Source organism: Gavialis gangeticus, unplaced genomic scaffold, assembly GCF_001723915.1.
Source record: "Gavialis gangeticus isolate Ggan-Ray unplaced genomic scaffold, GavGan_comp1, whole genome shotgun sequence".
Taxonomy (NCBI): Eukaryota; Metazoa; Chordata; order Crocodylia; family Gavialidae; genus Gavialis; species Gavialis gangeticus.
The window spans coordinates 146,645,338-146,670,879 of NW_017729025.1; the positions used below are offsets into that span (position 1 = coordinate 146,645,338).

A 25,542-nucleotide genomic window follows, 5' to 3' on the forward strand; every position below is an offset into this window, starting at 1 on the left:
TCCTCCCTCCCTGTATTACAGCATCTCGTATGCACTCTGGGAACTGTTCATTTAACCCACTGAAGATTATGCAGGAGAATTCACCGTCATGTCCTAATAGCTATGCCAACTGGCTGGTCATATTGCTCTTGGTTATTTTCTTACTAGTCACCAATGTGCTCCTTATGAATCTACTAATTGCTATGTTCAGGCAAGTCATCATTATTCATTTCAATTATTTTAAGATAGGCATTGGTGGAGCTGTAGGAAGAGAAGGCTTATAGAATGCATATATATACAGCACCATAGAATAGAATCCTAGGGTATAGAAGGGACTTCCTGGGCCATTTAGTGTAGTCCCCTGCACAAATGCAGAATGCTCTGTTCTTACACTATCCCAGAAAAATGTTAGCCCCTACTTGAATACCTCTCATGAAGCAGGTTGCTTAACTTCCCTGGATAGTTTACTCCAACACCTTACCGTTCTAACAGCGAGGCAGTTTTTTTCTAATTTTTCAAGTGCTCCTCTCTAATCATTTTGAATATGTTAGCAATTTTACAGTTTAGTGTTGCTTTTCAGTTAATCCCTCATCCCCTTTTCACAATCCCCATAAAAAAAACCAAAGTGGGGTAAAGCCAGGGTCTGGATTTTGAGCTATACAGAACCACTCTGATGAGTTTGCAGGTACAAAGTAGCTGAAAAACAGAGGCTGCAGGCTTACCCATTTGAAGATTTTCTCATCAGAGAGTCCCTTAAATGAGGCATTTCCTTGAATACTAGAGTAGCTCTATTAACTTAAAATGGAATGATTGATAACAGCTGAGGATCTGACCTATTGTGTTTGCCTGACTTACACTGGAAAAAATAATTACCAGCTTACGTATTGCTGTCTACTGGCTGAAGGCAACAATTTCAAACAACTTAGTCTCTAACAATTGGCATATACAGCATTTTTTATTGTTTAAAAAGAACAATGAGAAGGAATGAAGGGACATAGTCTTGAAGCTAAATGGTACTAGGATCTTGTAGCAATTAACTTTAGTATTTTGATGAGAAAAAATGGTTTAACTTACTTGTTTCTTCTTATTAAAGTTACACTTTTCAAGTTGTTCAGGGCAATGCAGACATCTTCTGGAAATTTCAGCGTTACAACCTGATTGTCGAATACCATGGGCGACCTGCCTTAGCCCCACCATTTATCATCATTAGCCACATGAATCTGATTCTTAGAAGAATCTTTAAAAAGACAGAACACAAGAAGGAGCATCTGGGTGAGTTGCTAAAAGCAACTAGCAATAGGGTGATATGGAAACAAATGGTGTCAGGTGACAAACAAAAAACTGAGGAAAAACATGTAAACATTTCAGTGAAAAAAAAGTTCCTATTTTCATCTTTATGCACGAGCAATGCAAGGAGAATATGTAGGTTAAAAATTATTTATACTGGAGCTTTGACAAATTTGTTTGTATAATAATGTTGAATAAAGAAAAATTGAGGAAAACTGACAACCATTTATTGTCAGTGAGAAAGGAGGGTAAGTGGGCTGGATTTATGAAGGGATAGCAATGGATATATTGCAACTAGAATATTTTAGCTAATAGCTATTATGTCTATAATTAGTCTGCTTCTGAATTTTAGACAGTATTGTACAGCATCCTTGAAAATGTGGGTTAATTTCTAGTGTTTCCAGTTGAATTGCCCATTAGGAAGATAGAAAAATAGGATCTTACCCAAACTTATGGGGTCCTTTAGAGGGAAAAAAGTAAATAACTGTTTTTATATGAGCCCATGACACGTGAGTAATTTCTCATGATCTCCCTGGTACTTCTCTGTATTTCTAAATAAGTATCTCCTACAATAGACCTATTCACTCAGATTGCACAGGCTGACTAAGCTCTGGTGCAGAATGCCAGGTGCTGAGTGTGATCTATAAAGCTCCAAACAGGTTTGGGACCAGGTAAGCTGCAAGACTGCCTCCCCCTTTCTCAACCTTGGCATTACTGCTGCAGTGGAACCATCTGAGCTAGAACTCTCTCAAAGAAAAGGAGGTTGAGGGCAGTGTTTTTTGCAAGAGGTCCTCACCTTCCTTTTGAATTAGCCCTTTTCCCTGGTTGGCTACAGCCCAGATTCATCAGCCATTAGGGCATGCTGCAAAGCCCATCTATTTATGCAGGCTTTGGGAAAGCGATAGTCCCAATTTGTTGCATGTTGAGAAATTGTGTCCACTTGCCCAGAGGATTGCATAGGCACTTATTTTTATTTCTTTGGTTTATAAAACAATGTTGCATTTTATGGGGGTGAGTTTTGTTAAGTTTTATTTGAGGGGTTCAAAAAGCATGTATTATCATTAAGAAACTGAGACAAGAAAGTACATTTGAACCCACATCTTCAAAGGTGAAATCCCAGTTAGAGCACAGAAGGAAATGTCTGTTGTATCAAGAGACTAAACATTTAACCACAGGCTATAGGCAAAATGCCATTGTTTAAAACAGCAGTACTATACATTATACTAACTGTGGAAAACAAACTATGGATTTCCCCCCTCTTTTTACCTTAATGTAAATGAAACATTGTTTCTTGGCTTTAAAACAATACACACAACAGAGGACAGAAAAATATCTATTGTTTCACTTGCCCAGCCCCCTCCCCCCACCACGTCCCCCTGGTAATTATATAGCTAAAACTGCATTTGGGAACAGTTTAATAGAAGCCCAGAATAGATTTTAGCTAAACTGATCACATGGAAGAAGTAGGGGGGTAAGTCTGCAAAAAATGTTAGGCGGTTGGGGGAAGCGATTAGATTATTCTCTTTGTAGAAGCTTCATTCCAGCTCCTTTGATCTATTCTGCTCCCCCACTCTAATACCACCCCCTCAGCCTCAGTGTCTCTCTAAGATTCCTGCCTTTAAAGTAAAACCTCAGATAAATAAATGAAGGCCTGGGCCCAGACAGTCCTCTCGCTGCAGGAATCCAGCTATTTTTGACTGCCAATCTCTTTGTCAGAGATTCTTTCTTTTCTCTTTCCTGACAGCTGGGTTGGGGAGCTGGGGCAAGGTCTAACAGTCAATGAGCAACCCACTTTTAAAATCTGTAAATGCCTTCAAATTGTAGATATTGGGGTAATGTCCCCGACTTACCTCAAATAAAGTTGCTGAACCACATCTAGGACAGGGCAAGCCTGTTCTTTAGAAAATGCAACACTCTTTCCCTAATAGAAAAAATAATGGTCCCAAACTTCTAAAAGGGTATCCTGTACTTTACACAAAGATTTCATAATCTGACACTTCTGCCACAGAAAATCCACAATTAGCTCCTAAATATTAGCTGAGCAGACATATAGCTCTGACTTTCCTTCGCTCTGAAGTATGTATTCATGCAGCTTCTCAAACCCTCAGTGTTTTGTTAAAAATATACCTTTCATGTCTTTTTTTACACAGAAAGAGATCTGCCAGATGGCCTGGATCAAAAAATCATAACGTGGGAACTGGTACAAAAAGAAAACTATCTTGCAAACTTGGAACAAATGACAAAAGAAAGCAATGAAGAAAGGCTAAAGAAAACCTCTAACAAGTACATTTCTATTAATCTTTCAACATCTCTGACCTGGCCTTTTGATGCTAGTAATGGGCAAACCTTGTAGCTCTGTGGGTCTTAATAAATAGAGGGAAGTTCAGACACTTCCCAAAGCTCAAATGACCACTCAAAACTAAGCACAATTAGGTTCGAAATACACATCCTTGAGAGCTGAGTGAAGGTGGCATCATTGCAATCATAGTTCTAACTGGGCATGTCTACATGTGTGCCCAACTGTGCAGTTGTTACTGTGCAGACATTTAGTACTATAGCTTGAGCAGGTACTAAATGACTGAGCAGTAATGGCTGGTACAGCACAGTCCCGGCACCGTACAAGTCGCTTCCGACCCTACTGCATGGTAGCATTAGCAGCACTACTTGTGGTACTGTACAGAAAGGCTGCTTGTTGCTACTGCACAGTAGCGGCAGCATAATGGTTCATGCCTGCTGATGCTATGCTGCCATAGCAATGAACTACGTCACCGTAGCTTGTCAATACAGCAACATAGCATCTCATATAGACGCGCCTATCGTCCTTAAGATGTGCACAACTACAAACAGACTGAAATTTGAACTTTCCTAAAGTAAAACGCACCTGAAAATTTTGTTGAGAATCTCATAGTATCACAATGTTATGCAAGATATTGTGCACTTTCTTGTTAATCAACAAATGGTGAAAGCTTTGTTCATTGGCCTGGGTTCTTCTAATTCTAATTATAATCTAAGTGTTTCCCAAGACAAAATGCTGACCAAAATCCAATTAAACCATCTTTTTTTCGAGCCTCTATGTGGCTTTGTGGTTTTAGCACCTGATTTTGGTACAGGAACTTTTGACCCCAGCATGGCCTGCCTTGCATAAAATAGTTAGCATGAGTCTCTATTTCCCTCCTATGTAAAATGCAGATATCTTACTATAAGATAGCAGGACTGTGAGATTAGTTCATTCTGAAAATAAGAAATGCTACATAGGTACCCTAAAGTATACCACATAACTGTAAGGGAGAGGTAAGCTAATATTCACATCTGGGATACTGAAATATCTGAAGTGGGAGAGTCAAAGATATGATGCATGGAACTATTTCACTTGGGCTCCTGGAAGGGCTCACCACTGAATTTCCAGGTATGAAGTCCTGGGGGAGCAGGGGTAGGGGGTGTGTGCATGAGTAGGGAGGTAAGGGGGAGGTTAGCAATAGCTGCTTTAACCTCTGCACTGCTCCCCACCATTGGAGGTAGGTGTGGACTTGGCTTTCAAGGAGCCCCGGAGTTTGGATCTGGTTCTGGGGTGGCCAAACAAGTTCGATGCACTGATTTAAGGCAATGCATCCAGGTCAGTGGTAAACCATCTTCAGAGAAGATTCTGATAATCTGATTCAGATGTTTTACCTTATGAAATTTCCATGAAGCCACGTGCACATGAAACATTGCCACCATTTGCAAAAATTCCATTGCAATTTCAGTTCTCGCATAAGCAAGTTCAACCTCACTTAAATCAATTAGCTACACTGTCTAATGTTTTTGTTTTAAGTGCTCTTTCAAAACAAGCCTTTGCCTTTCTGATTTATATTATAGTTGGAAGCTAGGACAGACTACCTGAATACATAAATGGAACTTATTATTCTTCTCAACCCCAAACCATACTTTGAAGGTTGATTTGTAATATTTTAGACTTATTACATTATTTTTAGTTTATTCTTATAAATGAATCATTGACTTCCTTTAAAACTGTAGCTCTGAGAATGAGCAAAACAGGGAAACAGAATCCAATAGCTCTCAGATGAAACAATAAAAATGCAGACAATTTTTTGCTTCCAAAAAAAAAATGGCCCTCATTGATTAATGGCATTCTGTTAGTTTTAAATGTGGTAACTTAGGTAAGAAGTTATCGGTTGGGAGATAAAAGAAAAATAACCAGTCTGTACTTCTCAACACTTTACCTGAAACAGATCCAGATACATTTTGAAGTTGGAAAACAGTTCAAATAAATGCAACTAAATTTGGAGCTTTTGACCTTTGCTGCTGGGTGGCAGCAATTCCTGCTGTATTAAAAAAAAACCCCATCAAATCTGCTGCCTCTCAGGATTCATTGACTAAAAGTGTATTTCTTAATGGCAAGCTTGCAGCAGACCCCAAACATTAGATCCAAACACAGTAGTTGATGAAACCCTCCCCTACATTGACTCTGATGAAACATTACCAGTGAAAGACCTGGATCCAGGGTGAGGAAACTCAAGGAGTCAAGAAGCTCTTGGGGAACTAGACTGGAAAATGTATTTATACAGGGTTTGGGAAAGGGGTAAAAGTTGTAGAAGGGATAAGGCCAGGATGGTCTAATAGGGTTTGGGTATGTTCAGGAGAGCTCTGTACAACCTTTTGGACTTTTGTGGGGAAAGGACCTAGCACAAACTTACATTTTTCATAAGCAATAAGCAGGGATCCAGGTTTTATGTTTCCCATGGGAAAATAAAGGAAAATGTGGATTTTCTCCTTTAAAGGAGAAAAATGCGGGAAACCATGGGTCCCCCTTGCAGGTTAGCAGAGTTCCAACCTACAAGGGGCTGCTTGGGGCTAGGGGAGGCTGCAGTGGGAGGAAGGCGATCACAGGCAGGGACGCGCACACACATCCATGTGGCTGGCAATACAGCCAGGCAGTGTGGTGGAGAGCAACTTCTGCAGCTCCCAGCAGGTACATCTACTGGGGGAGTGGCGGGGACACAGGCAACCCATGGGATGAGCAGGGGGTGAGTAGACAATGTGGGGGAGCACAATGGGAAGCACAACTTGTGGGGAGACTGAGGCAGCGGTGGCGACTTGTGCTGAGCCCACACAGTAAGGGAGGAAGTGGAGCAGGGATGGCAGTTGGTGACTGGGGGCGCTGCCCAGCTGGGGCTATGTGTGGTGCCCAGGGCCTGGGGCTGGGGCAGAGCAGGTCTGAACAAAGGGCTTGGCATGGGAGCAGGATGGAGCCATAAGCAGCTCATTAGGAGGGGTGGGGGTGTGGCTCCCCACCACTATGTGCACTCTTGGGGAGGGGTCAGGTCCAAAGGCAATGCGTCGGGAGGCATGGGGGGGGGCACATTCCCCCTCCCCCCCGATTTCTGCTCCCACAACAGACACCGGGCTGTAGCCTGGCTGGACCAGCACTGAGCAGAAGCCACCTCTGCAGCCCAGCGAGTGGGACCCAGCACGGGAAGGCAGAGTGAGATGGGGAGGCTTGATGCTGCTGCTGCTGTCACCCTTGCTGCTGGGGGCATCATGCCGCGGCACCAGCACAGAGTTGTATTCCCCCACTGCAGTGGTGGGCAGAGGGCACCTCACCTTGGTGACCATGGCACCATGGTGCTCTCAATAGTGGCAGCAGCACTGAGCCTCCCTGCCCTGCTCCACCCTCCTGTGATGGATCCAACCCACTGGGCCACAGAGGCGGCTCCTGCCCAGTGCCAGTCTGGCCAGGCTGCAGCCCCATGTCTTGCTGTAGATGCAGAAATCTGGGGAGGCATATGCCCCCACATGCATTGCCTATACCCACACCCCTCCTTCCCCACACACGCACCCCTTTCCTCACACATGGGGGCTGGTGTCTGTGGGCAGGGAGCAGTGGGTCAGGAGTGAGGGGCAGCAGCAGCAGAGCTGGGGCAACAGGCTGGGAGGGAGGTGCACCAGAAGGGCTGGCTAGATGGGGGGTTGTGAGTTGGGAGTGAAGGGCAACAGCATGGGTAGGGCACCAGCATATCAGGGCTGCTCAGCACCACAAAGCAGTAAGGGGGGACAGCCAGAACTGGATGGTGTCCTGGTGAGTGAAGGGGACAGGGGGAGCTCTGATTTCCCATGATAAAAAAACCAAAATCAAACACCAAACTATATAGGTATTTAGAATTTATTTTATTATAAGACTGAGGCATTGGTAGGCTTCCAAATTGCTTTAAAATTGTAAATGTATGAATAAGCATTGTGTTCAACTGATAACTATATATTTAGTGGTGTTTCATTTTAATCAGAGGAAAGCACAGACTTCAGGTGTTTTAAACAGGGAATTTTGTTTTTTTAACAGAGCAACCAGAATCCCTGATAATAAGAAACTGATTTCTGAAAAAAAAAAATATTTGATAGAGTTTCAGGAAACAGCTAACCCTTGTGGCTGGCAGGAAAAACTCTATGGGCTCAGTCCTCATACCTCCTAACCTCATGCTGTTTGCTGGTGGAGTGTAAGGAATTGGGGAAGCAAAGTTGGCTCTACGCTCCTTTCCTGATACTTGCAGAAGCAGAGGACAAATAAGCCATAGTTCAAGTCAGAATAGCTGAAGGACTGCTTTAATTTATTTGAGCTCCTGATGACCCTGTAGGGTCCCCTGAATAGGAACTGAGCTCAGCAATTCAAAATAACCAGAACCTGGGACGTGACTCAGTGGGCATGTCTACATGTGCCTGACTGTGCACAGTAACTGCCATCAGTAGTTTCCAACACTACTGTACAGTAGCGTCAGCGTCACAGTTTGTACCTGCTGCTATGTTACCGCAGCAAGGAGTTACACCACTGTAGCTCATCGCTACAACGATGTAGCGTCTTGTGTAGACGCCCCGTGTCTCATAATAACTAAGATGCTTTAGTGCCCTGGTGGTTCTGCTTAGGCTAAATATCTGCTTTGTTCATTTTAGGGTGGACAGTCTGTCCAACTATTTTAGTGGATTGAAAGAGCAAGATAAGCGGTTCAAATCTCTGGAATCACAGGTAACACATTGCTCCTTCCTTTCTCCCCCCCACCCATGTTAGCTTCATTTACTGTTTGGATTGCACTATTTCTACAAGTTAGTGGAGGTGTAGCTGACATGAAGGTTTGACTAGCCCAATAATTTTCTTCATAATTCAGAAGCAAATGGGCAGACTCTGCCCTGTGATTAGTCCAGCATCTCTCTCTCACTTTGTTGGTCCTACTATACATATCTCTACCTCCTCCTGTGGTCAGGCTAGGGTAAATACCTACTTAGTTATCTGTTTTCTTCACCTACCATTCCCCTTAAACTGATACCTCTGAAGGGGACTCTACTCTCATATTTTTGCTGGTACAGTACTCACATTAATATCTGTCCTACCTGACCGATAGTCTAACTGACCTCCCAGATCTATTATTTTTTAATTAACACTGCTAAGAGCTGTTAAACCTCTTTGCCTCAGCCAAATATAACACTCAAAAGAACGAGACATTATTTTTGACATCTTTGAAAACAGGGAAATGAGAGTCACTTTTATAAAATCAAAAACCATACTGAGCAGGCTCAGCAAGGGAGCAACACACTGGCACCAGCTTTTGAAATGTATAACCTACAGTTCTAAATGGTCACTCAAAGTCCATATTGAGACATCCAAATTCTATTGTATAGAAGGCAAAAAGAACAGAAATCCACACTTCTGATTAAAAAAGATCTTTCACACCTGCAGTTATCCTAAGGCAGCATTGCATAGTGCTGACAAGGGGCAGAGAAGAAGAACACATTTAGAAATGACTGTGGTTTGCAACTGGATTTTCCTCTGTTTAAAAATGGTATTAAAACTATCTGCACCTTCCATGTCATATTGCCGCTGATAGGATCTGTTTTTGGAGCACTGAATACAGACATTTCAAAGAGGAATAATGCACATACAAATATGCAACACTAATAATAAGAAAATTCCATCTTAAGTTCCTGATGACAAGCCACCAGGGTTTAACTAAACACTAACATTTGTCTAACAATTTGAAAATATTAAAACAGGCAAGTATGAAACAATACAATTATTATTGTTTTCCATGTTGCCAGTACTTCACATAGCATTTTGGCCTTGTTTAAATGGCTTGTCTTACTACTTTTATTGTAGAACTGTCTACCAACCCTGTCCATTTTATTGTCTCTTAAAAATACTTGATATTAATGACAGCAAAATATTTAGTCAAATTCAACAGCAACCAATATTTAGGCAAACCAAAGGTTAGACACACACTTGTCTAGGATGGTTTAGACAGAGATGGTCTCGCCTTGAGCAGGGCATTGGAGTAGATCAGGGTGGGCAAAATACGGCCCACGGGCTGCATCCAGCCCGAGCACTTCCCTCCGGCCCACAGAGCCCCTTCAAAACCCAAGTAATGGCGGCTGCCTCTCTAAAAGCCTCCAGTGGCAGGCAGAGGCACCAGCTGCCAGCTGCAGCACCTCAGGCTGTTTGCTTGGGTTCTGGTTGCCTCGCCCCGCCCCTGGCTCAGGCCATGTCTGCAGCTTAAGAGGGGCAGTGGGGCTAGGCCAGAACCCGTGGCGCCGGTGAGGGGAAAGTGTCTGGGCCAGCTTCTGCTTAGCTGCATGGGACTGGAAAAGGCCCTGCCCTGAAGGTAAGCCCAGGAAAGCAGCTGCTGGGCAGGCTTTCCCCGTGCCATACCATGCTGCTCAGGCTGTGCAGGGTCAGGCTGGGCCCACACTGGGGAGGAGAAGCAGCAGCTGAGTTGCAGCTCCGGCCCAGTCAGCACCAAGGAGAGGTGGCGGTGGAGCCATGTGCCACTTGGGATGGGACGGGATGAGCCCGGCTGGAGTGGCAGGGGTCAGCTGCACTTTCCCACTGGCTTTAGTCACATGCTGCTCTGGCTGGGACAGACCCAGCCAAGTCAGCACCAGCCAGGAAAAGCAGCATGCAGCTGAAGCTGGCTTCCCAAGTGCTGCTGGGGACAGGAGGAGCCCAGCTGGTTTGGCACCAGCCAGCAGAAGCAGTGGCGGAGCCGTGTGCTGCTCGGGATGGGACGAGCCCGGCCAGAGTGGAAGGGGCTTAGCTGCATTTTCCCCCTGCTTGTGCCCGGGATATATATATAAGTATATATATTGCTGAGATTTTCAGTATTTCAGACTTGCAAAGAGGATTTCTGAAACATGGTACTGACGAAGAAACCACTATTTATTTTGTAGATCAACTACTGTACACTCGTTATTTCTTCAATGGCAGACACTTTAACCAAAAGTAACCTACTCTGCAACACGCTGACTCCAAGCTATACAAGTAAGTATTGAAAATTATAGTTGCAAAGCAAAATAATAGAGGTGAACAATTTAGTAAATAGATAAAAATACTCGTGAAGGGAAGGAATCATTTAGGAAGGTACAAGGCAATAAAACAAAAATAGTGGGAATACAATTAAGAAAAAGAAGATTTAGCTTGTAAAGTTGCAAAAGCTTCCTAACAGTGAGGCTGATTAGAACTTGGAGCCTTCGAGGCAGGGATTGTTGTTTTCTATACGTTTGTATTAGGACTGTTAAATGATTAAGAAATTTGATTGTGATTAGTTGTGGAAATAAAAACATTAGTCACAATTAATCTCAAGGTTAATTACACAGTTAAAAACTCATTATTATGTGCAGAAAAACATAAATTATGCAAAATGATGACGGTATTTTATATGGTTGGGGGGTGAGGGGGTGTGTGGGTGTGGAGGGGAATTTGTGAAGGTGTGGGGGGCTGTGGGTGTGTGTGTGGGGTTTGGAGCCCAAGAAGGAGGGGGTCCCCACATGCCCTGACAGGGTATTGTGGTCAGGAGCTAGGGGCAGACGCACATGCACAAAGACAAACACACATAAAGACAGTGCCCAGAAGGTAGGTCTGTGGAGGGGGAGGGGCGTGGGAAGAGGGAAGGGGCATGGGGGTGGGAAGATCAAGGCCCCTATTGTGAGGGAAAGAGTAGGGCAGAGGCAGGGCTGTAGTGAATGGGGCTCCAGTGCCTTGGTGGGCACAGAGCCGCGGGAGGCTAATCCAGGGGCATGGCTCCATGCCATTGCATGTACCCCCCTGGGGAGGCATGGGGAGCATGCGCTCCCCAATTTGTGTATGGGGCAGAGGCAGGCTGGCCACTGTGGGTTGGGGCTCTGCACCCTGCTGTCTTTGCCCTGAGAGCTGCGTGGTGGTCATGCTGCGTGTTACCTCCCTGCCCAGCCACAGAAGGCACAACATAGCATATTGTGACTCCTGGAGCAAAGGCAGGACGCAGATCCCCAGCCTGCAGCAGGCAGTCTGCCTCTGCCCCATGCACCTATGCAAGGGCACATACCCCCCATGCCTACCCTGGGGTTGTGTACAGTGCAAGCTCCAGCTACACCTTGGACTAGGCAGGGGACCTACCTGCCTGGGGTCAGGGAACTGGACCCACTGGCACCCGATCTCCACTATGGAAGGTGGGGGTGGGGAAGGGGGAATGATCACACCACAGCATCCCCCTGGATCCTGCCCTGGCTAAAGAATGATCTGCCTAATCCACTAGATATTTTCTATACCTAATATTTGTTTAAATTGTTTACCAGAAAAACTAGGTATAATATGGGGAGAGGAAAAGTAACCAAGTACTGCATGACAAAACCACATTAAAAATAAGCATATTTGTAGGTCGGGGGTTGCAATAGTTTGGTCACAAAAAACAAATGACACAGATATAGTTAATGTAAACATATATGGCTGGGAAAATGTTTTACCAGTTAAGAGATAATATGGAACGTGCCATGTAAGTAGGAAAATACTCATAGACAGGTTATACATGCATACACATGTAATGCGCATGTAAACATACAGACTGTGAGGTTTATGCTTTCCCAATAAAAACGGGGAACAGATTTTGTTTTACACTGGTTCAATCCATGTGCACAGTAAAACATTAGATGCTCTATCATTTGAAAACAGTGTATGACATTCAGCTTCTGGAGTAAATCAGGTCAGCAATAAACACATAGTGATGAGGTGATTGAGTCTCCATACACATACTTACATTTCTTCCAGAGCGGTTTCCAAAAGGAGACTTTTAAAGCTAACATCCCTATGAAATGTGCTCCCAAAGTTTAGATCCTGTAAAAAGCTTCTAAAATAGCTAGGCAAGAGCTTCATTTAGAAAACAAAACAAAACACTGTGGGGGGGGGCGGGGGAGGGAAATCACACTGCAGCATTTCCTACCCACGCATTTTAGTACTGGGTCTCATGCAGTAACAGCCATTAAAATGGACTAGAAACCTAGAACAAATGTAAGCCTGTTTCTGTTATCTAAATTAAGAAACACCAAATGGTGCAGTCTAAGGTAGCTTTTCCCTGACTGATGGGCATTTTTTGTTTTGTCAGGTTCTCTAGTATTTACTCTATGTGCTTGTTTTCCTAAGGCTTTTAACAGATGAGCTGCTTTATACAATCCTTTTAGGTTTGACAAATACCGACATTAATCAAATACCCCTACTGACGAGAAATGAAGGTGAAGAGCATGCAGAACAGTCTGAAAGTGACATCATGTACATCGATAGCTAAATGTAGTTCTCATTTCATCAAATTAAATGGTTTGCCATACTAAAATACTTCTGGGTGAGAGCCCTGCCCTGCTGACATCCATAACAAAGCTCCTATTTGTTGTCAGCGGGATAAATTTCCTATTCATGTTTTTGCCTATTACACCACTTTACTTACTTTGTACTGTATTTATTTTTGACATCACTGTGCCACTCATTCCCTGCCCTTTTTCTCCATTCTGTTGCTCTCTTTGCCCATGTTGCCTCCTGAAATGTATCTGCTTTTTTTTAAAAAAGCCCTCTAATATTATGCCTTTTCACTTGTCTGCCCATCTTAAGCCCACTGTACATGTTACATTTATAAATAGCACATTAATTGCAGCGTAAATGACAAGGGTACTATGCATGCACTCAATTTAAGGTACCAAAAATGGCAAGCCAGCCACACAAATTTGCCACATGCAATACAAAACATTTCTATGGCTGGTTTGTGTGACACCTTAAATTTAAGATGGCTAGGGCTAACAATGAGCTTACTGTTGATCCTAGACCGCACGGCGGTCTGGAATCAGCCCTAGCCCCAGCCCAAGGCTACAGGTGTAGCAGAGGTTGTGGGGAGATGGGGAAACAAAGAACTTCCCTGCTGGTGACTTTAAAACCCATACCTGGTGCCTCTGTCCAAGCTGCTGGGCATGAGGAATCACAGGCTCCTGATGGGGGAACCAAAGAGCTTCTTCACTGGGGGCTTTAAACCCTTCACCCAGAAGCTCTGGAGAAGGCTTTCTTTGGCACTATGGGATTTGAACCCCAATCCCAACAACTGCACTTCCTGCCATGCCACATGTGTATGGTAGGATGCATGATTTTGGGATAAGGGATCAGTTCACAATTGCTCTGGAGAACTGCTGGGCACAGGTTTTAAAATCCCTTTGGCTCCCCCACCAAGAGCCTCTGATCCCCTGCACCCTAGCCAGCGTTTTAACAATCAGCTGCTTGTCCAGGGGTTGGGGCCAGCAACCCAAAGTGGTCTGGGCCCTAGTCCCTGGATAATCCTTGGTCTCAAACCAGACCCAGGGCTGTCCAGCTGGGGCCCACAATCAGCTGATTGTCCATCCCATCTGTGGGGCTAGGCACCTGATTTTCAATTTGGGAAGTAGTAATGGCACAATTTGGATCTGATCCCAAAATTGCACATTTTGCCATGCATGTATGGCATGGCAGGAGGTGAGATCATTGGGATCACAGAACAGATCACACAGTGCCATTAAATGAACATGTGCCAGGAGCCTTAGAAGTCTCTCCTTTTGCCCTGTAACTATGCTTTGCATAAATCTATGGATTCTCCACAAGTTGCCCAAAAAGTCTCTCCCGCCAATGCATGCAGTCTAATAAGACCTGATCCTATAAAACCAACTTGCTCCACCCTCTTTTCACTGAATTTTCCTCTTGCAGCATCTTTTATCCCTCTTCTTCCCTCCTAGCCAACCTAATCCTAATAATTTCTTCTGCCATAAAGGGTGCAGACAGAAGTGACAATTTTTGCCCAATTTGGCCACAGAAAAGAGTTTACAGCTTTAACCAAACACAAGTGCACAGTTGCAGACAGCTTAAAAAATGGCTCATTGGGTGAAAATCTGACCCCTCATTGGATGATGCATTAGCTAAAGACATTTCAAAATGCAGACAAAAGTAGCATCTTTTGGAACTTATGTCTGCGAAGCTCCCAGCCTGTCACTGTTTTCAGAACGGGAGTGGGGAAAGGGAGCAGAGAGAGTTCAATCTGGGGGGGGTTTCAGCACCCCCTTGGAGGGTGGGGCAGGTGTGTTGGAGCCCCACCCCACAGTGAGGGAGGGAGTGGGGCAGCAGCTGAGGTCACTGCCCAGCCAAGGCAGTTCATGGGGCTGGGACAGAGACCAGGAAGGAGCCACAGGTGGATCGTCCAGTGGATAAGGGGCATGTGCCCCCCAGATTTGTGCATGGGGCAGATGCAGACTGACTGCTGCAGGCTCAAGGCTCCCCGCTCTATTGCCCTGCCCTGGGGGGCCCGCGCTGAGTGTGCCACCATGGTAAGGCGCCCCCTACCCACCTAGCAGCAGTGGGGGCTGTGGCGTGGCGTTATGCCCCCTGCTGCTGCTAGGTAGGCAGGGGGCACACGGCCAGAGCAGGGCCCCAAGGGAAAGGCAGCAGAACAGGGAGCCCCAAGGCCACAGAGGGCAGCACACATCTGCTCCACTCAGCTCTGGTCCAGCCATGCCAGTAGCAAAGGCAGGAGTGCGGTGGTGGGGATGGGGGTGGGGGGAAGTGGACATGTGCCTTCCCCTTTTGAAAAGGTGGTCACCTTACCTTTCCCCCTCTCATTCTGAAAACAGCAAGCACTGTCCGAAAGCCTGGCTGTTGCTGTGGGAACCCAGCTGCAGGTTCCCAACCTCTAGGTAGATTCCAGCCCCCCCCCCCAAGAACTGTGAACTTTTGTTTGGTCTGCAGTAAAACTGTAACTCAGAACACTTTGCAACAATTGTTCTGAGTTACAGCTGGGAGCTGCACTTCTGCACCCAGAGTCTTTCTTCTCCACTCCTGCTCCATTCTAGCTTGTGTTCTTCCTCCAAGGATTCACTTCACAGAGCTAAATAAAAACAAGCCCCTACTGGTAACTTCCTTGATACCCTCCAGACTGTCCCCGACAGCCTGTTTTCTACAACTTCACTGCCCCATCTAATTTTTTTCTTAAATGACCTCATTTATTAAAATTCCCCACATTCTTTTCAAAGAAATTACTGTGATGCAGTGTCATGCTTTCCTCATTAAAGCTGCCTCATTTGTTTAAGGAACTTCATGTCCTTGGGTTTCTTACTTCTCTAGCTGTTGCAAAAAATCTCCACCCTTCCCTTCCATTCATTATGCTGCTTAAATGCCATACTTCCACCTCCTATACGCTGCTATATCAAAGAACAATGGAGACTTTCTCAGTGCTGCTAGGACAGTCCCCCTGCCTCTAAACTATTTTGTAACTTCCTTAAAGTCTTCATATTGGTCAACAACTCTTAAAACCTTGAACAGAAACAAAAACAATCTTACTTAATGAGTGAGCATTTTCCCAGAAACTACTTGGATTTTCTGTACCTTTTGTCATCTTCATTACTAGAGCTATCTATAGATGTTGCCTGACAAGTGCTTTATTTACATGTTCCAGTTAACTAGTTATGGGCCTCTGCTAAACTTTTGTATGAAAACATAGACAAATAAACTGAACATTATTACTTATAGAAGTTCTCTCCCTGTACTCTTCCAATCATAACATCCGATCTTATGGATTAATATAAATGACCTTGACAAAAATTATTGCATTCCCAGCTTTCTTGAATGGCCAGGCCTCAATTAATTTATATTCCCTAGGAAATCCTTTAATACCCATGTCAGAAATGCTGATCCTGGTAAGCTGTGTAACCTCCCTGTAATCAGATTTTTTTCCTATCAGGAAAAAACAAAACTGAAAAAATCTGAGAGATCAAACATCAAAAACCTGAGAGACAGAAACAGTGGGGAAAAAACCCTGGTTATACCCTGTTCAGTCTCCCTTTCAGTATCCACTTTCCACCACTGTGTGGCACAGGATAGTGAGCAAGATGGACATATGGTCTGACCCAGTAAATGGCAGTTCTTACCTTATGATCTAAATGTGATTTCTTTATAAAATGGGAGTTTGATAGCTTATTTCACTATGTCAAGGAGCTTGAAGTCCCATTACTGTCTTTCAGAGTGACACTGGAGTTTTGGCATCCATACTACAACATGCTCACCCTAAGGATTTGCCTCACTGCAAATGCGTTAACCTGATCATTTAGCAATATTGTTCCTATTGATAAAGCCATCTATTACAGTATCTTTACATTTACTTCCCCTTATAACCAATCAGTCCCTGCCATCAATGTATTAAATACCTATTTAAAAGTAAAAGCACACAGTGATGAGTCCAAGGCAGGGATATCAAATATACTGCCCATGGGCCAGATCCAGCCTGGAACGCTGCCCGTGGATCAGACTGGTATACTATATGCAATACACACTGGTCACAACCCTGCATACTGTATGCAGTGTGCAGAGCCCATCAGCTGAAGCCAGCCTGCACACGGCTAATCTAGGGCACATGCTCATGAATTGCCCAGGTTGGACTAAGCATGCATGCCAGATTCAGCATGCATGGAGCAGGTGCCCCATGCAGTATGTGTCTCAGATTGGTCCTGTACACCATGTAGGGCTAGGGCTGCTGTATGCTGCATGGGGCTGGAGCTGGTCTGGCATGAACTGCATGCAGAGCATGGAGCTGTGTTGCATGCTGGAACTGGGGCCAGTCCAGATCAGGCCCACAGACTGGCCTAATGTGCAAAGTCATCACACAGGGCTGGACTGTTACGGGTGCCACATGCAATGCATGACCCCTACTGACATTGCCCACCATGCTCAGTCTGTGCCCCAGACCAGCTTCATGTACTACACACTACATGCAGGGCAGGAGCCAGCATGTGTGCTTATGGTACATGGGGCTGGAGCTGGCATGGGCACTGTAAGTAGTACATGGGCCAGTGCAGGGCACAGCACTTGCGCTAGACTGGCCTCGTGTGCTGGATCCAGCATGTAAGGCTGCTCTGTGGGCCTAATTCAGCCCACAGACCAGCCCTCTACCCCTCATCTGACTCATTTGCCTTTGTGGTTCAGCCTCTTATTAAATACATAGGGTGCAGATATGTGTATGGAACCTAAAACTTGTTTCCCACAGTTGTGTTATCTTATTTATCCCCCAAATAAGACTCCACACCTTGTTTTGAGAAAGCAGAATGAAGAAAAGATTTTTCCATTCATGGCCTAACCACAGAGGCAGGGTAAATGCTACAGCATCAGTAAAAGTGGCAGCATTAACTCTTTCATAACCATTGCTGATTTGGCAGCAGCTTTTGGCTGCTTGGCTATCACAGGGAATACTTTACTGCTCAGCCAAAAGCTGCTGCCAATTTGGCAGTGGTGAAAATGTTAACACTGTAGCTCTGATCCTGAACAATAAACTCCACCCCTCCCTCTCTGGGTCAGCAAGAAGTGGAGCAAAAACTGTAGCTGCCAGCCATGCTTCCATTCCAGTGCCAAAAATGACTTTCCCCACTTAATACTGCACCCCAATTCTGGAGGGACGATTTTCTGGGGAATCATGTACAAGGTATTAATAATTCCTGGTATCTTACATGAGGCAGTATGCACTGTTCACTTACACGAGAAGCAGCTATGATGCCAACCCTGAAATCAGCCATTTTCTCTTCAGGTACTTCAAACATTTTTAATTAAGAACATCTCCAAAGTAACTTAAGTAGTGGAGCAAAGGAGCTCTGTTGCAAAGGAAGCTAAAGAAACTGCCAGTTCCAAGAAAGGAAGAGGTAACCTCTCAGTAAGCAGTAATAAATATGGTAACATGGATGACTAAATTGTTAATTGAGGGCACTGGTGAAGATCAAATTGATCCAAATTGGACATCCTGAGTTTCCTCTCCAAGAAAGTAACACTTCAGCCTCAGTTTCCCTAACACCCCCCCAAAAAGGTAATCTCAATACTTACTGCGTTTACAATTCTTACAACTTTTTCTCATTCATTCTGTTCCTTTTGCATCTTGTAAAGCAGGGGTGTCAAATATAAGCCTTCTGCCCTATGGCAGCAATGTTAATTCATCTGGCTGCTGGAGTGGGTGTTTCAGTGCAGCTCCAGAATCCAGGGAGTTAATGTCCCTGACCTTTCCACCCAATCCTTATCCACCACCAAAATCAGGGGCTTAGTCACACCTGACAACTAAAATCAGCAGCAGGAGAAAAGTGAGAGGAGAGCAGCGGGGGAGGAGAACAGGAAGTCTTCTGGTCCAAATTCAACCAATGGGCCAAATGAGTTTGACACCCCTGGTGTAAATCCTTCCTGAGGTCAAAAACAAAAAGGAAGACCAAGACAGGAAAAAATGTTTTGAAGAGAGTTTATCTACAGATTTGGAATAAAATCCTGGAAGACTGCCACCAAAATTCCCACCTGGCCATAAGAGACTATATGTATGCTTTGCTGCTATTACCCATAAAGCTTTATTTTTTTGCTAACAAACATACAGTTCAAACACACTCAGAAACCAAGCTATGACTAAATGTTTTTAATGACATTCAAAATACAAAAAGGATCTCTTACTGATCTCGCTCTAATACAAGGCTTCCCTTTTCCAGGGAGTCTGCTTCAAGTCCAAATGGAAACACTGTACCTCACAGAACAGTTTCATACCTATAGCTGAGACATCAGCACATCACGTCACATCCACAGCCAGAGCTGCTGGCTGCCTGACCCATCAGAAGACTGTCATACATTGTACTTGTACTCTTAAGCATGCTAGAAGTCAGTTGAGGCCACTCCTCAGGGATATCTTCACTAGAATATTTCTAGGGATGCTTAACACACCTTATATTTCTTTGATAAAACAATATGCATCCAATAAAATACATTACAAAGAAAATAATACTCAGACCACTGTAACAATGTTTAGTTTGCACAGCCCATGGTTGGTTACTTATTGTGCTTTTATTTTTAGTGGCACTGTACGAGGTATGATTGAGCCCATGCCCCAGTCTAAAGGACATACAAGTTGTCCCTCTCTGGAGGCAGGTCACGGTGTCAGCTCAGTTCAGTGAGGCCTTAAGGTTTCTCGAGTTCTTTGTAACTCCACATTGTGAGTTCCTTTTTAATCTACAGCATTGGTAAGCTATTTCTACATATTTTTGGTAGGAAGGGAAAACAGGAGTTTCTTGTTTTCACACTTGGACCCTTACGTTAAGATGGCTTGTCCTTGTGGTCAAGATCTTGTCATTGCACCAGGGACAGCCAAGACGGTTTCCTCACAAACACAAAGCACTCTATTACTTCCCCACCAGATGCTGCCTAGAATGTGCCAGAGCCAATCCAGGAATGGTTTTTTTTGTAGTTTCATTTCTGAAAAACTCCCAAATACTTGGAAACCACGGAACAGATGCTAGATAAAAGCTTACTATTTCCTGTTCTGATAAAAGCTGGGCTGAGAAAGAAAAAAAACAAATTTTCAGAAAGTGGTCTCCTAGAACAACACTAAACTCTTTATATGGGTATTCTTTGTTTTCCTTCTCAGGACACTCAGTCCTCCTCTTCATGTTCTACTTTAGGTCGGAAAACCTTCCTATTCCTTTTCTTACTACTGTGGAATCCTACCGTTCCCCCCACAGCCTCTTCTCCTGTGTGACCAGAGCCAGTGCCAGGATCTCCTTTTTTGCACAGGTCCTTCAAGTTCAAGCATCCCTCCTCTGCCTTTTTCTCTCCAGAGCCTAAATGCCCCAGCTCAACATTATCCTCTACCTTCAGATCACCAGCCATCTTGGGAGATTTCCTTTTCAAGCTCTGCTTTGTGTTAAAGGATTTATCATCATCCCCTGCTGATCTTTTCCTTTCCAAACTATCTATGCCCATCTTTGTAGGTTTCATAAAGACAATTCTTCCAGCACCACAACTGGAGGGGTCCTGGTTGAAATATGGGATATAGCTATCTTGGGCAGATGAGCTGTGTTCCCCCCCTTTCTTCTTCAAGCCCCCTAGGAACTCCATAGCTACCTCCCTGTTGGTTTTATCACTAGACTCTGAGACTCCCTCCAGGCTGTACTTGGTCCAGCGTTCTGGGTGTGTCACATAGTCGGGGACTGATGGAGAGCTTTTAGTAGTCGGAGGTGGTTTGCCTTGCCTTCCAAAGCTTTCGGGTACCATCTTACTAGGGAGAGTGGCTGGGGGTAGGGGGCGTTTAAATCTCCCATCGATAATGTTATCTTCAGCCAATGAGGGTGCTGCCAATTTGGCTGCTCCTTCCAAGCAGTCGAAAATGCTCTGGCTGCGCATGGAGAAGGTAGAGCTCATGCCTTTTAGGTGGAATGGCTGGACAGGCGATTTGAGGTTGATCTTTAAAGACTCAGGATTCTCACCTGAGCCACAAACCACGTCATCCAAAGACAGAGATTCCTCTGGAGATACTGTATCAACTTCAGCTTCATCTGCTAAACCAAAGTCTTCGGGGTCTGAATCACTGAGTGACACTGTGTCTGAGGGTTGAATGCCATCATAGTCAGCGACCTCACTGGCAATTATACCCATAAAGGGCTCGCCAGCATCTTTATCTTCCATTTTCAAGTCGTCACTCAACTGCAGTCTCTGGATTAGGTTCAGCAGCAGCAAATAAGGCCTTCCAAATGTCCAATGAGTTTAAAGCCTAGCGTAAGAAGGAACAAATATAAACTCAACTGCAAAATGAGACCCAAATCCCAAGAGACAGATCCCTGTTACCATTGCAGCAGTCCAAGCTCAAAGACTACACTTGACCCAAATAGTGCTAAAAAATGAAACAGAGAAGAATCACTGTGTAAGGACTACCCATGCTACACTTATTGCTGAAAAGCAACCTGGCCTCCGTTGTGCTATTTTAACCAACATATTGACTCTCATTATTTCCACTGATATTGTACGTGATAGACATTCCAGACCATGCTATGCATTACTACTGGAAACCTTAGGCACCTGCACCCATTCTGTGACTTGAGTGACTCCTAAGCAATTCTTGTTTAAACTAAAAAATATTCTTTACTGCGCTAATCTTCAGGGAAGACTGACTTTCCAGCATACAGGACTGCTTAGAAATCCTCTCACCTGAGTGCTAGTTTTGCTTAAAAACTGCAGATCTCATTCATTAGTTGATGCTGAGGTATGTTGCCTCTGAAGAGGCCTAAATATTGCATAACATTCTTAAACACTTCCTCCAGATTGGTTTGCTTACCTTCAGCAATAATTGAAGGTCACACTCAATATTTATCCTATAGGATTAATGGATGGAAACATGTCCCAAGGCCTAACAGCATTCTTTCAACCATTCCCTTATATTCCTGAGCTACCAGCGTGATTTTTGTTGCCCAAATTCTACAGGGCAGGTGATAACGAACTGTTTATCATAGGAACATTGTCAACACACCAAGGTCAGTGGCCTAGATATGACATCATGTCCTACTGAGTTGAAGTACAGGTTTGAACCCCAAATTCACTTTATCATTTGCTTGCAGGATCCCTGCCAGGGTGAAGATGGTTAATCTGAAGCCAGAGATGCAGCTGGCCTTGTTAATCAGAACTACTTTGGTTAGCACAGCAGCTGATGAAATGAGCTTCAGCCCATAAAAGCTTGTGCTATATATTTGCTTTGGTCAGTGCATAAGGTGCAAAGCTCTCCTGCCTTCTAATGTGAACACCCCTGCTCGCTGAGCAAACAGAGCTGCTAGTGGCTAAGTGTACCTTAGTTCAGCTCTCTTTGAGAAAGAGTTATGGAGATAAGAGATTTCTATACAAAGAGGAAAGAAAGAAAGCTTCTGTAGGTGGGAAAGATAGGGCAGGAAGGAGCACAAATTGAAACCAGACCCCTCTCTACACAGGCATGCCTCATATTGTGTGCTCCAACCAGTTGTCTCCAAATAGATAGAACCAGAAATCTAGCAAAGAAGAACAGTGTTAAAAGACAGGCAGACAAAAGGACACAGCTGATTTATATTTCAAATAAAAAACAGAATCACTCCTAGCCCTTATTGATGATCCTTTTTCCATTTGACACATTTTTTCCCTCTATACTGGAGAATTGATGCAACATAAATTTTCCTTTTGCTTGCTCTGTTTGTGTATTAGCATCACTATGAGTTTCAAGACTATTCACAACTCAGATACTCTTTTTGTAAAGCTACCTCCTAACATAATAGCTATATTCATAAAATACTATGCATAATGGCATAGGCAATAAAGATATCTAGAATCAGGACAATATTCCTAATACACTGTAAGAATTTTAAAATAGGAAAAAATTAACCTAAACTATTCAAATAGGTTCTCCTTAACGGACACATTAAATAGACATGGAATGTCTGCTAGTCACTCACTGTCTCTTGAGACTGAATCAGTTTTCCTTCCTGGGGATCATTTAAAGCCACCAAGGATCTCAGCTCCTGAACCCTGAAAAACAAACATCTGCATAAAGAGATATATATTTAAAATAAACCTGAGTTTAACAGGCAAACTTGGCACATTTTTTGAGGCATCCCCATGCAGATATTTCAGAAAAAAACTTTGTAAATCCTGCTAAGACAGACACCACTGAATCCATTCAGGACTTAATATCAGTGTGCAGATTAATGCTAACTTCCCTTCGAATGAACTTTGAGGGGAAGAAAGAGAATTCACAAATGTATTATTTTTTTCTGTGGTTTACACAAGTAATAAATGATTAAGAATGAAACTCTGCTAAGTAAAAAGAGATCAGGAATTCACCATCATTGTGGTTATCAAGAGTAATGGATTATAACTGATAAATGATAATAACCACAAGCACTGAACACTGCAGGAAAGAGATAGAAGGACAGAACAGGACTGGATTTTCAAAGTAATTCTACACTCCCAATTTGCAGCAGATATTATAAAAAGGTGTGAGTGATTAGTCTTCAGAATAGTGTGATAGATTTTTTTTTTCCACAAGACCTCAATGGGAAATTCAGCAATCTATCACAAAGAAAGCTGATAGATGGTTTTGAAACCTGGTTCGATTCAAAGCCTGAAAAAAAAGAATAGGAGCCCCTGAAATCCTGCCCATTCTGTCTTTACAGCTTTGCCATATGGATCAATGGCTTTTGTAAAAATAACCACAATCCCCCAGAACTAGGTGGACGACTGGGTGACAGTAAGTCTACCTGTACATAGGCTACTTTCATACTGATGCCAGGCTGATAGTTGACTACATTTTGGTCAATTAAATTGCCTAACACTCCAGGACTGGTAACAAAACAGAAGGGAAAGATGTCAGGACCCTGGGAACCTTTTCAATCCTGGAGAACATCATGCTCAAGCAGCAACCCCTACTCCCCAGACAGACTCACAGATTCGTTGTGGTGATCCGAATATGGTACAACTCAGCTAGGATGGCACCTCTCTGAATGGATAGGTCCCCATCAGACTCTTCCATCCTGGTCTCAGCCAACCGGGTTCTGCTGGATCACTTGCGACCTGCACAGGGGTCCAAGAGTTCAGTCACTCCACACTCTGGCAACGAGCCTTTTAGCACCACAGTGAGTACAGAAGGGGAAAGAGCAGAGACCGGCCAACAGCTGCCCTACCATGGTAAAGCTTAGTGAAGGTAGCCATATAACTATGCAAACACAAGTCATAGTTTATTCTGAAATAATTTACCTTGGCATTCACACCACAGTAAAACCACTCTGGTGTCCAGAATGAACACACAACGACCAATTCACCACACATTGGTATTTGCAATACACACTACCATAAGCCCTTGCCAGTCAGTGGACAGGAAGCCTATAATAGTCCACTGAGCAAAGGCCTACCCTAGAAGGAAGTCCTGGACATCAGACAGGTACTATCAGAGGAGGATCCTGGCAGAGGTTCCACCCTGCAGCCAGGGATGGACACACAATCTGCTCTCCCACACTGGCAGCCAGAAGACAGGGTAGAGTTGCAGCTTGGAGACCAGTGGTTCTCAGCCTCCTTAGACACAAGGCATCCCTCGTTAGACCCAAGGCCCGCCACCCTCTCCCCTTGAAAAATGCTGACTCTTAGCTTTCACTTGTGTTTTGACTATAGGAAAGATCAGAAAGCAGTTCTTCAGCTGCAAAGAATAATTTCACAACAGGTCAACATTTTTAATGCTGAGGATTCCAATTTGAAATCTCCAAGTTTATCTTGTGAACTGTGCTTGCACACCTAACAGTGCCACCATTGCATGGCATCCCACAGCACCCTTGAAGGACTCTCAAAATATCTCAGGATGCTGCAGCACCCTGTTTGAGAATCACTGTTATGGACTAATTATGGGGTGTCAAAGATATGACCTGGGAGCCATAGCTGGACTGTGAAGTACCATCAGCTGCCCCCCAACCCCCACCACCATCTGCCCCTGGGGCTTATAGTTGACCCACACACCCCAAGCACTGAACCAGCCCCAAACGCAGGGCCTGGGATGAGCGTCACATCTGGTGCCCACTCTGGCTGGCTCGGACCTTATGTTGCATGGCTAGTCCTAGGACCGTACCACATGCAGTGTATACAATGTGGGTCCGAGACTGGCTGGAGCGGGCACTGCATGTGCTGGGTCTGATACCCAGCCCATGGATGGATCACAGGCCGCTCATCTGGCCTATGGGGTGGGGGGGGAAACTGTGCTGCTGGGCAGGTGGGGGGCAATATGACGTGCTAGGGCTCTCCTCACTTGACAGGCAGCTATCCATGCCCTAGGAGCAGGAGCTTGGACTGCTGCCACTGATTTGTGGGCAGGGGCCTGGGTTCCCAGGGCCCCATTCATCCCCTTTGGTGAAGCCTCCCAGGGGAACGGGGTGTCACTCCACCCTTCTCCCCCTCTTGAAACATTGCTGGGCACGGTGCTCCCTGGCTCTGCCTTGCTGGGAGGAAGGGAGGAAGAACCCCCTACTGCCGCAAAGCAAGTGCTAGGGGCGGCTGCTGTGCTTGCCTGGCCCTCATTATGCCAGGGGAAACAGAGATATGTAAAGCTTTCTGGAGATACTAAGGCAGTGCTTCCCAAACTCTTCCTCAGCATAAACCCATTTATGGCCCCATTTGCTCAGCATGACCCCTCACTCCCAACCCAGAACCCC

General features: G+C 44.5%; 2 protein-coding genes across 3 annotated transcripts in view; one reads left to right on the plus strand and one right to left on the minus strand.

The window, feature by feature from the left end:
* Nucleotides 1-14,398, plus strand: part of TRPM5 (transient receptor potential cation channel subfamily M member 5) — an 80,941-nt gene extending 66,543 nt beyond the window's left edge. The window contains 6 exon segments of the mRNA XM_019519983.1: nucleotides 22-190; nucleotides 1,073-1,251; nucleotides 3,417-3,549; nucleotides 8,206-8,278; nucleotides 10,471-10,561; nucleotides 12,733-14,398. Of these exon segments, the coding sequence (XP_019375528.1) occupies nucleotides 22-190; nucleotides 1,073-1,251; nucleotides 3,417-3,549; nucleotides 8,206-8,278; nucleotides 10,471-10,561; nucleotides 12,733-12,836 (749 nt within the window). The 3' untranslated portion in view covers nucleotides 12,837-14,398.
* Nucleotides 14,399-18,968: 4,570 nt separating this feature from the next.
* TSSC4 (tumor suppressing subtransferable candidate 4) lies at nucleotides 18,969-23,964 on the minus strand. Of its 2 annotated transcripts, XM_019519728.1 has the most exons (3): nucleotides 23,794-23,964; nucleotides 22,804-22,876; nucleotides 18,969-21,104 (listed from the first exon to the last, which is right to left on the minus strand). In XM_019519728.1, exon 3 carries the CDS (start codon nucleotides 21,017-21,019, stop codon nucleotides 19,988-19,990), a length of 1,032 nt encoding a protein of 343 aa, XP_019375273.1. In that variant the 5' UTR covers nucleotides 21,020-21,104; nucleotides 22,804-22,876; nucleotides 23,794-23,964; the 3' UTR covers nucleotides 18,969-19,987. The 2 variants fall into 2 exon arrangements, with proteins under 2 accessions (XP_019375273.1, XP_019375272.1); XM_019519727.1 differs by lacking the exon at nucleotides 22,804-22,876 and having other exon boundaries at nucleotides 23,794-23,963.
* Nucleotides 23,965-25,542: the final 1,578 nt, after the last annotated feature.

Bases quoted from the DNA above. Each gene is read 5' to 3' on its own strand.
- TSSC4 (XM_019519728.1), bottom strand. From the start codon at position 21,019: ATGGAAGATAAAGATGCTGGCGAGCCCTTTATGGGTATAATTGCCAGT.